The following is a 14019-nucleotide window of genomic DNA, read 5'->3' on the forward strand; positions in this document are numbered from 1 at the left end:
AAAATTGTCCTTATCTGAAATTCAGCGATCTTCATGAATAAGCATTTCTCTGATAGTGGTATATGCCTTTAATTTTATTTCTAGAGTGACAAATTTTTGGTTTTGACAGTTTTTTTCTAGCTTTATAGTTTCTTCTTGGGGAGAGAATATGTCAACCTCACTCCATCATGCTGAAGTAAATCTTCATCTGTTAATTTTATCTTTCAAAAATATCCTAAGGATTCCTTCTGGAGCCTGATAAGTAATTGCAGTATCTGGTTTCTATGGTTGGATGATTCAGGATTCCAGGAATAATAGTTACTCTTTAGACCTCTAAAGAAGAAGTGACAACCACGTAAATGAAAAGATGCTTCTTAAATCATGGAGAATCAGGGCTTAGTATCACTGTATTTTGAAACTGTTTCAGCCTTACTTTATAACTGATTTAGTATATTTTTCTTTTAATTTCAGATTTCAGTGAAGTTCCTTATGACTTCCCCTGAAATTGCTTCCTTATCATGGGGGCAAATGAAAGTAAAAGGCTCTAATACAACCTATAAGGACTGCAAAGTATGGCCAGGGGGCAGTCGGACTTGGGATTGGAGAGAAACAGGAACTGAGGTAAGATATTAGTCTTTGGTTGATACTACATGAGGCTGACCAAGTGGTTTCCAACTTCCTAAGCTGCAATGACTAAGTGAAAAACTATTTCTCTTGTGTCTTTTTGAGATATAATTCATATACCATTAAATTTACCCTTTTAAAGTATGCAATTAAATGGACTTCTTATATTCAATGCCCCTGTAGTGACATTATAGTGACTTACATTCATAAACTTGTACAACAGTTACCACTGTTAGTTCCAGAATATATTTATCACCTCAGAAAGGAACCACATAACCACTACCAGTCAGTGCCCATTTACTACCACTCCTAGCCCCTAGAAATAAAAAATCTACTTTCTGTTGTTATAGATATGCCTATTCTGGATGTTTTCTGTAAATTACATCATTCAGATATCTTAGGTGTGTTCCTAGGAGTGGATTTGTGGGTTATATAGTGTTTAACCTTTTGAGGTACTGCCAGACTATCTTCCAAGGCACCTGCACCATTTTACATCTCCACTAGGAATATAGGAAGGTTCCAATTTTTCCACATTCCTCCTCAACACATTGTTATTTTCATTGTTTTGTTTTTATTAGAACCATCTTATTAGGTGTGAAGTGTTGTTCTCATTGCGGTTTTGATTTGCCTTTCCCTGCATTTCCTCAAGTATTCTCAGTGTGCCATTCCCAAGGTAGAGCCTCCTTTCCATGAGTGTAAGTTGGGCAAAACAAGGGAGCCTCTACCTTTTGACCCCACTCACCTGGGATGTAGCCTCAACAACAGAAAGATGGGGGCAGGATGAGAGGCACTAAAGTCCTGCTCCTCCTGGGAAGGAAGCCTTCCAGCTAGATGCTGAGGGGAGAAAGAGTCTTGTGTTCTTGGCTATGGCAATCTGGAGAGTAGTCTCTGCCTCACAATGGGGATGGGGCAGGAAGGCATTTATCTTGACGCCTCCACTGTACATGTGCACAGATTCTTACCTGTCTTACCAAATATCTCAATGAGTTCTGGCTTCTATAAAAAAATTGTCATAGACTGAGTGCCTTAAATAATAAACATTTATTTCTCACAGTTCTGGAGACTGAAAGTGTGAGATTAGGATGCCAGCATGGTTCTGGTCCTTGTATTAGTTCATTTTCATTAGTTCATTTTCATGCTGCCGATAAAGACATAAATGAGACTGGGGAGAAAAAGAGGTTTAATGGACTTACAGTTCCACATGGCTGGGGAGGCCTCACAATCATGGCAGAAGGCAAGGAGGAGCAAGTCACGTCTTACATGGATGGTGGCAGGCAAAGAGAGCTTGTGCAGAGAAACTCTCGTTTTTAAAACCATCAGATCTCATGAGACTCATTCACTATCACGAGAGCAGCACAGGAAAGACCCACCCCCATAATTCAATCACCTCCCACCGAGTTCCTCTCACAATATGCAGGAATTGTGGGAGTTAAAAATCTAAGATGAGATTTGGGTGGGGACACAGCCAAACTGTATCAGCCCTCTTCCAGTTTGCAGACAGCCAACTTCTCTTTGTATCCTTACGTGGTGGAAACAGAGGTAGCTAGCTTTTGGGCTTCTTATAAGGGCACTAATCTCATTCATGAGGGCTCTACCCTTAGGACCCAGTTACCTCCTATAGGCCCCACCTCTAAATAACATCACATTGGGATTAGAGTTTCAATATATACATTTTTAAGGGACACACATATTAAGTCCATTGCAGCAAATTTTTTTTTTACAGTTTTTTCTTTCTTTCTTTCTTTGTTTTTTTTTTTTGGAGACAGTCTCCCTCTGTCGTCCAGGCTAGAGTGCAGTGGTCAGATCATGGCGCACTGTAGTCTACACCACCTGGGTGAAAGGGATCTTCCTCCCTCAGCCTCCTGAGTAGCAAGGACCACAGGCATGCAATCACACCTGGCTTATTTTTTTTAGTTTTTATAGAGATGAGGTCTCACTACATTGCCCAGGCTGGTCTTGAACTCCTGACCCCAAGAAATCCTCCCACCTTGGCCTCCCAAAATGCTGAGATTACAGGCATAAGCCGTCATGCCCAGCCAGATTTTGTTGAATACATGTTTATTCATTGGGTATTTGCTCTTAGGACCATTTCCAGAGGCTTTAGGGATTTTGTTGTTGTTGTTTTGTTGAGTTCTTGGTTTGGGTTTTTCTTTGTCGTTATTATTAATAATTTTTCACATAGGAGTGGGTCAGTGGAGCGCCTCATGATGTAATGATGGAAGTAGATCCTTCATTTTTGAAGAATAGTTTGTTGGATATAGATTTCTTGATCAATAGTCTTTTTCTTTCAGCACTTTCAATATGCCATCCCACCACCTTTTGGCTTCATTGGTTTCTAATGATAAATCAACCATTAGCATTATTAGATCTCCCTTGGACTTGTTGAGTTGCTTCTCTCTAACTGCTTTCAAAACACATCATAGTAATTTAACTATGATATGTCTAGGTATGGATATCTTTGAGTTTGTCCTACTTGGAATTTATTGAGCTTCATGAAGATGTAGATTATTGTTTTTTTAATCAAATTTGGGGAAGTTTAGAGCCATTATTTCTTCAAGTATTCTTTCTACTCCTATCTCCCTTTTCTTGTGACTCCCATTATGAATATATTGATAGGCATTAGGGTGTCCTACAGGTCTCTGAGTCTATATTCTTTGTCTTCATTTTTTTTCTTTCCTTTGTCTCAGACTGGATAATCTCAATTGACCTATTTTCAATTTTGTTGATTCTCATCTGCTGTTGAGCCCCTATAGTGACATTTTTATTTCCATCATTGTACTTTCCAGCTCCAGAATTTCTTTTTCTTTTCTTTTTTTTTGGTGGGGGGATAGACTATTGCTCTGTCGCCACTATTGCTCTGTCGCCACATGGAGTGCCGTGGCACAATTTCAGCTCACTGCAACCTCCGCCTCCCAGGTTCAAGCAATTCTCCTGCCTCAGCCTCCTGTGTAGCTGGGATTACAGGTGCACCCCACCATGTCCAGCTCTTTTTGTATTTTTAGTAGAGACAGGGTTTTACCATGTTGGCCAGGCTGGTCTCAAATTCCTGACCTCAAGTGATCCACCCACCTCGGCCTCCCAAAGTGCTGGGTTTATAGGTGAGCCACCACACCTGGCCCAGAATTTCTGTTTGGTTATTTTTAACAATTTATATTTCTTTATTGATATTTTTTATTTGGTAAGATATTGTTATACTTTCCTTTAGTTCTTTTGAACATGGTTTCCTTTGGCTCCTATTACATATTTAAAATCGCTGATTTACAGTCTTTCTCTGTAAGTCCAATGTCTGGGCTTCCTCTGGGATAGTTTCTACTGTCTGTTTCCCCCAGTCCCCATATGGACCTGCCTTTCTTTTTTTTGTCTTTCTTAATGTCTTTGTTGTTTTGTTTATATTTCTCATTTTTTTTTTTTGAGAACTGGACATTTTACATAATATAATGTGGCAACACCGGAAATCAACTCCCCCTCCCATTCTGAGGGTTTGTTGTTGCTATTTTTGCAGTTATTTGTTCCTATGTGGTTCTATAAAGTCTGTATTCTTTGTTTGTGGCTTCTGAGGTCTGCTAATTTACCTTAGTGATGAGCTAATGATTTGACTGAGATTTCTTTACGTTGCTGGAATCAGACGTTTAGATTTACCCATGTGTCTACCAGTTGCCTTTCTTATTATTCATTTTTGTAATTTAGATCTTTTGAGGTCAATTTCTTCTTTTAGAAATATCAGTATCCAGCTGGGCGTGATGGCTCACGCCTGTGATCACAGCACTTTGAGAGACCAAGGCAGGCAGCTCATTTTAGGCCAGGAAATTGATACCATCCTGGCCAACATGGTGAAACCCCATCGTCTCCTCAACTTTGGGAGGCTGAGGCAGGCGGATCACCTGAGGTCGGGAGTCCGAGGGCAGCCTGACCAACGTGGAGAAACCCCGTCTCTATTAACAATACAAAATTAGCCGGGTGTGGTGGCGCATGCCTGTAATCCCAGCTACTTGGGAGGCTGAGGCAGGAGAATCGCTTGAACCCAGGAGGTGGAGGTTGCGGTGAGCCAAGATTGCGCCATTGCACTCCATCCTGGGTAACAAGAGTGAAACTCCATCTCACAAAAAGAAATTAGTATCCTTTAGAAGTTCTTTCAGTAAGGATTTCCTGGTGATCTCTCCCAGTTTTTATTTGTCTGAAAAGGTCCTTGTTTTTTAATTTTAATTTGTCTTGTATTCTAAGTTGACAATTTTTTTTAGAACTTTATTTGTAGGAACCCTGAATAATCAGACTATGCCATTTGGGATCTGTCCCATAAAGGAAGATTCATATTTGCTTCTTTTCTGTATCCTGTGTTACTCTCAATCTGGGATCACTTTTAATTTTTTGACTGATGGCTTCCAAAACTGGGCTGATAGTGTAAATTTGAGCCCCAAACTGATGTATGAGCAGGTTTATGGTTATAAATTATCAGGGAAGACATTTTTCCCCTCTAGAGCCATGACTGAGCAGAAAGCTTTCCTCATCTTTTTCATTTGCCAAGGGGTGGAATTTTTGGGTCTCAGAATGTGTGATAAAATGCAAGACTCTGAGAATGGCAGTGCCTTAGGGTAACTTCAATATCAGTTCACCATTTTGATTTCCAACTCCCCCTTCACTTTGGCCTTTGGGAATTTCCCTTTCCTTTCTGCAAGCTCAGCTATGTATTTCAGAGGATGTTTATTTTTATCTGGCATTTGGTTTAAGGAAACTTTGTAGGTTGTATAGTCTATTACATTGTTCTGCATTGTAAACAGTTATGCCTACAAAATTAGGCCCTACATAGAAAGAGAGCCCTAACACATATTCTTTGTTCATGCCTTGGTTTTGAACTGCATGCACTCATTGATGATTGTGACACCCAGTTTGGTTTGTTAGTTACCAACCTAGATCATAATGGATGGAATATACCTAGATTGGTAAAAAGAATAGGAGGGCATGGAGATATAGAAGGGACAGAATGAAAGAAAACTGAGGAATAAGAAGCCTTAAATCATGTAGCCTACTTGAACCAAATGGCTCCATCGGAGTGAAGTTGGAAAATGGGAAGAATAGGTGGTGGTGTCGTTAATAGAGCATCTATATATGCAGAACTTAGTTTATATTGTATTCAGTTAATAAGTCATAACCACTTTAGCTAGTGTATTAGTCAGGGTTCTCCAGAAAAACAGAACTAGTAGGAGATACATATATATAAAATCAGGTTTACTATAAGAAATTGACTTGTCCGTGATCTGCTGTCTGCAAGTCTGAAGTCCTAAAAACCCCGGGAGCTGAAGGTTTAAATCCCAGTCCAAGAGCAGAAGAAATTGAGATGAGATGTCCCAGTTAAAATGGTGAGGCAGAAAAAAAGAGGCAAATTCTCCTTCCTCTGCCTTATGTTCTTTTCAGGCCCTCAATGGATTGGATGATGCCTACCAACATAGGGGAGGGTAGTCTACCGAGTCCACCAATTTAAATACTAATCTCATCCATAGACATTCTCACAGACACACCCAGAAATAATATTTAATTTGGGCAGTCTGTGGTCCAGTTGAGCTGGCACATAAAATTAACCATCAAAGATACTTATGTGGGACAGTGATGTGTCTGACAAAGGTTATCCAGACTGTGGTTTAAGTTATACTGGAGCACAAACTTACATGGCTTCCACACTTGAGAGATTCATTTCCCTTCAGAAATGGCTTTAGTGCTGTATATTTCTATTTTTCCCACATAAGACCATATGAGTTAATATTACCATTAACCTCATTCTTTTTTTTTGAGACGGAGTCTTGCTCTGTCACCCAGGCTGGAGTGCAGGGCGTGATCTCGGCACACTGCAACCTCCGCCTCCCAGGTTCAAGCGATTCTCCTACCTCAGCCTCCCGAGTAGCTGGGATTACAGGCACCCACCACCTCACTTGGCTAATTTTTTTGTATTTTCAGTAGAGATGGGGTTTCACCATGTTGGCCAGGTTGGTCTCGAACGCCTGACCTCAGGTGATCCGCCTGCCTTGACCTCCCAAAGTGCTGGGATTACAGGTGTGAGCCACCGTGCCTGGCCAACCTCATTCTTTATAGAAACTTAAGCACAGAGAAGTTATATAACTTCAAGTTATATAACTTGTGTAGGCACAGAGCTATAAACGTGTGAAAGCAAACAGTAAGCTCAGGTCAGATTGTAACTTGCTTTCCTGTTTCTTTCTACTACATATTGTTTCCTCTTATATCCACAACACTGTCTCCCAAGCTGGAGTGCAGGGTTGTAATCATAGCTCACTGCAACCTCAACCTCTTAGCGATCCTTCAGCCTGCTCTTATCATCCCAACTAGCTAGAAGTAGAAGTATGTGCCACAATGCCTGGCTAATTTATTTTTATTTTTTGTAGAGACAGAGTCTGTCTATGTTGCTCAGGCTGGTCTCAAACTCCTGGCCTGAAGTGGTACTCCTTTTTTTTTTTTTAAAGATGGGGTCTCACTTGGTCCCCCAGGCTGGAGTGCAATGGCGCCATTATTGTTCACTGTAGCCTTGATCTCCCAGGCTCAAGCGCTCCTCCCACCTCAACCTCCTGAGTAGCTGGGACCACAGGCAATTGCCTCCATACCTGGCTAATTTTTTATTTTTTATTTTTATTTTTATTATTTTTTTGAGACAGAGTCTTGCTCTGTCGCCCAGGCTGGAATGCAGTGGCGTGACCTTGGCTCACTGCAACCTCTGACTCCCGGGTTCAAGTGATTCTCTTGCCTCAGCCTCCTGAGTAGCTGGGATTACTGGTGTGTGTGACCACGCCCGGCTAATTTCTTTTGTATTTTTAGTAAAGATGGCTTTCACCATGTTGGCCAGGCTTGTCTCAAACTCCTGACCTCATGAATAACTTAGTGCTGTCTTGGTGATAGTGAGTGAGTTGTCAAGAGATCTGGTTATTTAAAAGTATGTGGTACCTCCCCCAACCTTGCTCCTGCTTTCATCATATGACATGCCTACTCCCACTTCACGTTCTGCCATGGGTAAAAGCTCCCTGAGGCCTCCTCAGAAGTCAAGCAGATGCTGGCATCATGCTTGTACAGCCTGCAGAACTGTGAAGCAATTAAACCTTTTTTGTTTATAAATTACCATCTCAGGTATTTCTTTATAGCAAAGTAAGAAAGGCCTCTGTTGAACTTCTTGAATTTTGAATATTTTCAAACTGTGATCCAACAAATTATAAAAGAAATAGAATAAACAGTTGCATACCATCAATTCAGATTCACGAGTTGTTAACATTCTGCCACATTTGCTTTATCTAGCCCTCTGTGGCCCTCTTCTCTCCTTCTCATAATTATTTTTACTAAATAATTTGGAAGTAGTTGTGGGCAGCCATAGTGGCTCACATCTGTAATCCCAGCACTTTGGGAGGACGAGGGACGAGATGGGAGGACCTCCTTGTGACCAGGAGGTCAAGGCTGCAGTGAGCCATGATTGCATCAGTGAGCTTCACTCCAGCCTGGCCAACAGAATGAGACACTGTCTCAAAAAAAAAAAAAAAAAAAGAAGAAGAAGAAGAAGTTCAAAGAAAAAGAAAGAAAAAGTCACTGAAATTAATGATCATTTTTAATGTTGTCAATTTGACATATGGAATTTGGTTTATTTGTTTCTGTTTGCATACAATTTTAGATGCCTCCCATTTCCTGTCTGTCTTGATTTTAACTTTCTGAATATGTAAAATATTTACATGATTCAAAATTCAAACTTCAAACTATGACAGTCACTTGCTGTTCACTATCACCAGAACAGCAAGAGAGATATCCACATCCATGATCCAGTCACCTCCCATCAGGTCCCTCCTCCAACACTGGGGATTACAATTCAACATGAGATTTGCGCAGGGACACAAATCCAAACCATATCATAGATAGACTTAGAAAGTCTTATTCACCTCCCTATCTCTTCCATCATATTCCCACCTCACTCCATGTAGGTAATTATTTTGTATTAGTTTCTGGTTTATCCTTTTTTGTATTTTTCTGGAAAAAATAAGCAAATACAAATATACATATATAAATAATTTTTTCTTTTTTTCCCATTTTCCATACGCAAAAGGTAGCATGCCTTCTTTATATTCTGTTCACTTAATATATACAGAAAATCATGATATCAGTTCATAGAGATATGTCTTTTTCTTTTTTACTACTGTATAGTAACCAACTTTGTGAATGTAATATTGTTTATTCACTTTAGTCCTAAGGGATGGGTACTCGATTGCTTTCAATATTTTAGTACTATAAACAATACTACATTGAATAACCATGTACTTTTTTTTGTATTGTTGAAAGTGTATACCCAGGGTAAATTTTTAGAACTGAGATTGTGCTTAAACAGTAAATGTAAATGTAGATTTGTTAGATATTGCCAAATTCCCCTTTTTAGGGGTTGTACCATATTTTAGTATTACTAACAATTTATGAAAAGGCCAATTTTAAAATGTAGAAATGTTTAAATTTGTTAGTAAAAGTGAACAGTATTTGTATTAGTCCATTCTTGCATTGCTGTAAAGAACTACCTGAGACTGGTTAGTTTCTAAAGAAAAGAGGTTTAATTGGCTCAGGTTTCCATAGGCTGTACAGGAAGCATTGCTAGGGAGGCCTCAGGAAACTTACAATCATGGCAGAAGGCAAAGAGGAAGCTGGCATGTCTTACATGGCCAGAGCAGGAGGCAGGAGAGTGGGGAGGTGCTATATACTTTTAAACAACCAGAACTCATGGGAATTCACTCACTATCACGAGAACAGCAAGGGGGATATTGGCCCCATGATCTAGTGGCCTCACACCAGGCCCCTTCTCCAGCACTGGGGATTATAATTCGATATGAGATTTGGTCAGGGACACAAATCCAAACCATATCATTCTGCATCTGGCCCCTCCCAAATCTCATGTCCTTCTCACATTTCAAATTACAGCCATGCCAGGCAGTGGCTCACCCCTGTAATCCCAGCACTTTGGGAGGCCAAAGTGGATGGATTGCTTCAGGTGAGGAGTTCATGACCAGCCTGGCCAACATGATGAAACCCTGTCTCTACTAAAAATATAAAAATTAGCTGGGCATGGTGGTGCACCCCTGTAATCCCAGCTACTTGGTAGGCTGAGGCAGGAGAATTGCTTGAATCCAGGAGGTGGAGGTGGCAGTGAGCTGAGATTGCACCACTGCACTCCAGCCTGAGTGACAGAGTGAGACTCCATCTCAAAAAAATAAACAAATAAATACAACCATGCCTTCCCAACAGTCCTCCAAATTCTTTTTTTTTTTTTTTTGAGAAAGAGTCTCACTCCGTTGCCCAGGCTGGAGTGCAGTGGTGCCATCTCGGCTCACTGCAACCTCCACCTCCCAGGTTCATGCCATTCTCCTGCCTCAGCCTCCCGAGTAGCTGGGACTACAGGCGCCTGCCACCACACCCGGCTAATTTTTTTTGTATTTGTAGTAGAGACGGGGTTTCATCGTGTTAGCCAGGATTGGCTCGATCTCCTGACCTCATGATCCACCCGTCTCAGCCTCCCAAAGTGCTGGGATTACAGGCGTGAGCCACCGTGCCCGGCTATCCTCCAAATTCTTAACACATTCCAGCATTAACTGAAAAGTCCACAGTCCAAAGTCTCATCTAATACAAGGCAAGTCTCTTCTGCCTATGAGCCTATAAGATCAAAAACAGTTAGTTACTTCCAAGATACAATGGGGTTATAGGCATTGGCTAAATACTTCCATTCCAAAAGTGAGAAATTAGCCAAAACAAAGAAGCTACAGGCCCATGCAAGTCTGAAACCCAGCAGGGCAGTAATTAAAACTTAAAACTCCAAAATAATATCCTTTGGCTCCATGTCTCACATCCAGGTAACACTGATGCAAGGGGTGGGTTCCCAAGGCTTTGGGCAGCTCTGCCTCTGTGGCTCTGCAGGGTGCAACCCCTGTGGCTGCTTTCACGGGCTGGCATTGAGTGCCTGCAGGTTTTCCAGGTGCATGGTGCAAGCCGTTGGTGGATCTACCATTCTCATGTCTGGAGGATGGTGGCCCTCTTCTCACACCTCCATTAACCACTGTCCCAGTGGGGACTCTGTGTAGGGGCTCCAACCCCACATTTGCCCTCCATACTGCTATTGTAGAGGTTTTCCATGAGGGCTATGCACCCCCAGCAGACTTCTGCCTGGACATCAAGCATTTCCATACATCCTCTAAAAACTAGGCAGAGGCTCCCAAGCCTCAATTGTCACACTCTGTGCACCCACCGGCTTAACACCTCATGGAAGCCACCAAGGCCTATGGCTTGCGCCCTCTGAAGCATCAGCCTGAGCTGTACCTTGGCCCCTTTTAACCATAGCTAGAGCTGGAGTGGCCGTGATGCAGGGTGCTATGACCTGAGGCTGCACAGAGCAGTGAGGCCTTGTACCTGTCCCACAAAACCATTATTTCCTCCTAGGCCTCCAGGCCTGTGATGGGAGGAGCTACTGTGAAGGTCTCTGAAATTGCTTCCAGGAATTTTCCCCATTATCTTGGTTATGAATATTTGGCTCCTCTTTACATATGCAAATTTCTACAGCTGGCTTGAATTCCTCTCCTGAAAATGTTTTTTTTTTTTCTTTTTTTGTTTTGAGACAGAGTCTCACTCTGTTGCCCAGGCTGGAGTGCAGTGGCACGATCTCGGCTCACTGCAACCTCCACCTCCCAGATTCATGCCGTTCTCCTGCCTCAGCCTCCCAAGTAGCTGGGACTACAGGTGCCTGCCACCACACCCAGCTAACTTTTTCTTTTTTTTTTTTTTTGTATTTTTAGTAGAGACGGGGTGTCACCGTGTTAGCCAGGATGGTCGTGATCTCCTAACCTCATGATCCACCTGTCTTGGCCTCCCAAAGTGCTGGGATTACAGGTGTGAGCCACCACGCCTGGCCTTTTTTTTCTTTTATGCCACATGACCAGGCTGCAAATTTTTCAAACCTTTATAATCTGCTTCCCTTTTAAATGTAAGTTCCAGTTTTATGTCTTTTTTTTTTTTTTTTTTTTGCTCAAGAATATGAGCATAGGCTGCTAGAGGCAGCCAGACCATGTCTTGAGTGTTTTGCTGCTTAGAAATTTCTCCCACCAGCCAAGTGCAGTGGCTCATCCCTGTAATCCCAGCACTTTGGGAGGCCAAGGTTATGAGGTGGGCCAAGGTGAGCAGATTGCTTAAGTTCAGGAGTTCAAGACTAGCCTGGGCAACATGGCAAAACCCTGGCTCTATCAAAAACACAAAAATTTCACTGTGTGTGGTGGTGTGCACCTGTAATCCCAGCTACTTGTGAGGCTGAGGTAGGGGGATTCCTTGAGCCCAGGAGGCAGAGTTGCAGTGAGCTGAGATTGCCCCATTGCACTCCAGCCTGGGTGACAGAGTGACACTCTGTCTCAAAAAAAAGAAGAAAGATCTTCCACCAGATACCCTAAATCATCACTCTCAAGTTCAAAGTTCTACAGATCTCTAGGGCAGGGGCACAATGCCCCCAGTCTGTTTACTAAAGCATAGCACAAGTAACCTTTACACTAGTTCCCAATAAGTTCCTCATCTCCGAGACCTTCTCAGCCTGGACTTCACTGTCCATATCACAATCAGCATTTTGGTCACAACCATTCAACGGGTCTCTAGGAATTTCCAAATTTGCCCTCATCTTCCTTTCTTCTTCTGAGCCCTTCAAACTATTCCACCCTCTGCCCATTACCTAGTTCCATAGCTGCTTCCACATTTTTGGGTATCTTTATAGCAATACCCCCTTCCTGGTACCAATTTTCTTTGGTAGTCTCTTCTTGCATTGCTATAAAGAGCTACCTGAGACTGGTTAGTTTCTAGAGAAAAGAGTTTTAATTGGCTCACGGTTCCACAGGCTGTACAGGAAGCATAGCTGGGGAGCCTCAGGAAACTTACTATCATGGCAGAAGGTGAAGAGGAAGCTGGCACATCTTACATGGCTGGAGCAAGAGGAAGAGAGCAAGCAGAGAGGTGCTATACACTTTAAACAACCAGATCTCACTCACTATCATGAGAACAGCAAGGGGGATACTGGCCCCATGATCCATTCACCTCCCACCAGTCCCCTTCTCCAACATTGGGGATTACAATTCGACATGAGATTTGGGCAGGGACACAAATCCAAACCATGTCAGTATTCCATATTTCATTCTTTACTGAAGTCAAAGTTGAAAACAGAATACAAGGTGGAGGCTCCCAAGAATGAAAGGACAGACTGGTGATTTCTCAGAGCATGTTAGAATCCTTCATTTAAGCTCAAATATTCTAGCATCCAAAAATGAATTTCGATGTGTGGCATCATTAATTCACTATGAAGTAATAGTGCATATGTCATCACCCAACATTAAAAGATATGTAGGTTCTGCTTACTGGCGTTGTCTTTAAGATAAATCACCTTTTCTGCCTTCAAGAAGCTCTATAGAGGAATTAAGCAAAAAGATAATTGTAATAAGTGCCATGGTAGATGAAACAAGAGAGGTATAATGGTAATGAGAGGAAGGAATACCTAAGACTGCCTAGATCACTTAGAGGTATTCTTCACAGAAAGTGGGATCTTTGACCTGACTCTTGAAGGAGAAGTTTCCCAGGTAAACAGTGGTAACTAGCTTACTGGCAGGAAAAACATATCTCTAGATGTAGAAGTGTAGGAAAAAATGCTGGAGTAGAATCATGGGAAGAGCTCTTCAATTTGTCACTATCTATAAATATTTATTTTTATAGGAATATCTATAAATATTTATATTTGTAGGAAGCTCTAAAGTCATATAATTGGTTGAGACTAGATTGATATTTAAGATCCGTCCAAGCCTTGGATCCTATGACTCTGATTATTTTGTTTGATTTATTTATTTATTTTAATTTTACTTTAAGTTCTCGGATACATGTGCAGAACATGCAGGTTTGTTACATAGGTGTACATGTGCTGCCAGGATGGTTTGCTGCACCTATCAACCCATCAACTGTTTTTGTTTTTTTTTTTTTTTTTTGAGATGGAGTCTCGCTCTGTCACCCAGGCTGGAGGGCATTGGTGTAATCTTGGCTCACTGCAGCCTCCACCTCCCAGGTTCAAGTGATTCTCCTGCCTCAGCCTCCCAAGTAGCTGGGACTACAGGTGCGTGCCACCATGCCCTGCTAATTTTTGTATTTTTAGTAGAGACAGGGTTTCACCATATTGGCCAGGCTGGTCTTGAACTCCTGACCTTGTGATCTGCCCACACTGGCCCCCAAAGTGCTGGGATTACAGGCGTGAGCCACCGTGCCCGGCCGTCATCTAGGTTTTAAGCCCCACATGCATTAGGTATTTGTCCTAATGCTGTCCCTCACAGGGTGACCCAGGCTGGAGTACAGTGGTATGATCATATTTCACTATAACCTCAAACTCCTGGACTCAAG

The 14019-nt window shown here is 42.0% G+C and overlaps 1 protein-coding gene across 9 annotated transcripts in view; it reads left to right on the forward strand.

Moving 5' to 3' along the window:
* The window catches only part of AAMDC (adipogenesis associated Mth938 domain containing), a 49134-nt gene that overhangs the window by 20888 nt on the left and 14227 nt on the right, over positions 1-14019 (forward strand). For all 9 annotated transcript variants that reach the window (XM_055356874.2, XM_055356877.2, XM_019037516.4 and 6 more), the window contains one exon: positions 451-600. In XM_055356874.2, the coding sequence (XP_055212849.1) occupies positions 451-600 (150 nt within the window). The remainder of the gene's footprint in view (positions 1-450; positions 601-14019) is intronic.

The sequence above is a fragment of the Gorilla gorilla genome, chromosome 9, assembly GCF_029281585.2.
Source record: "Gorilla gorilla gorilla isolate KB3781 chromosome 9, NHGRI_mGorGor1-v2.1_pri, whole genome shotgun sequence".
Classification (NCBI taxonomy): domain Eukaryota; kingdom Metazoa; phylum Chordata; class Mammalia; order Primates; family Hominidae; genus Gorilla; species Gorilla gorilla.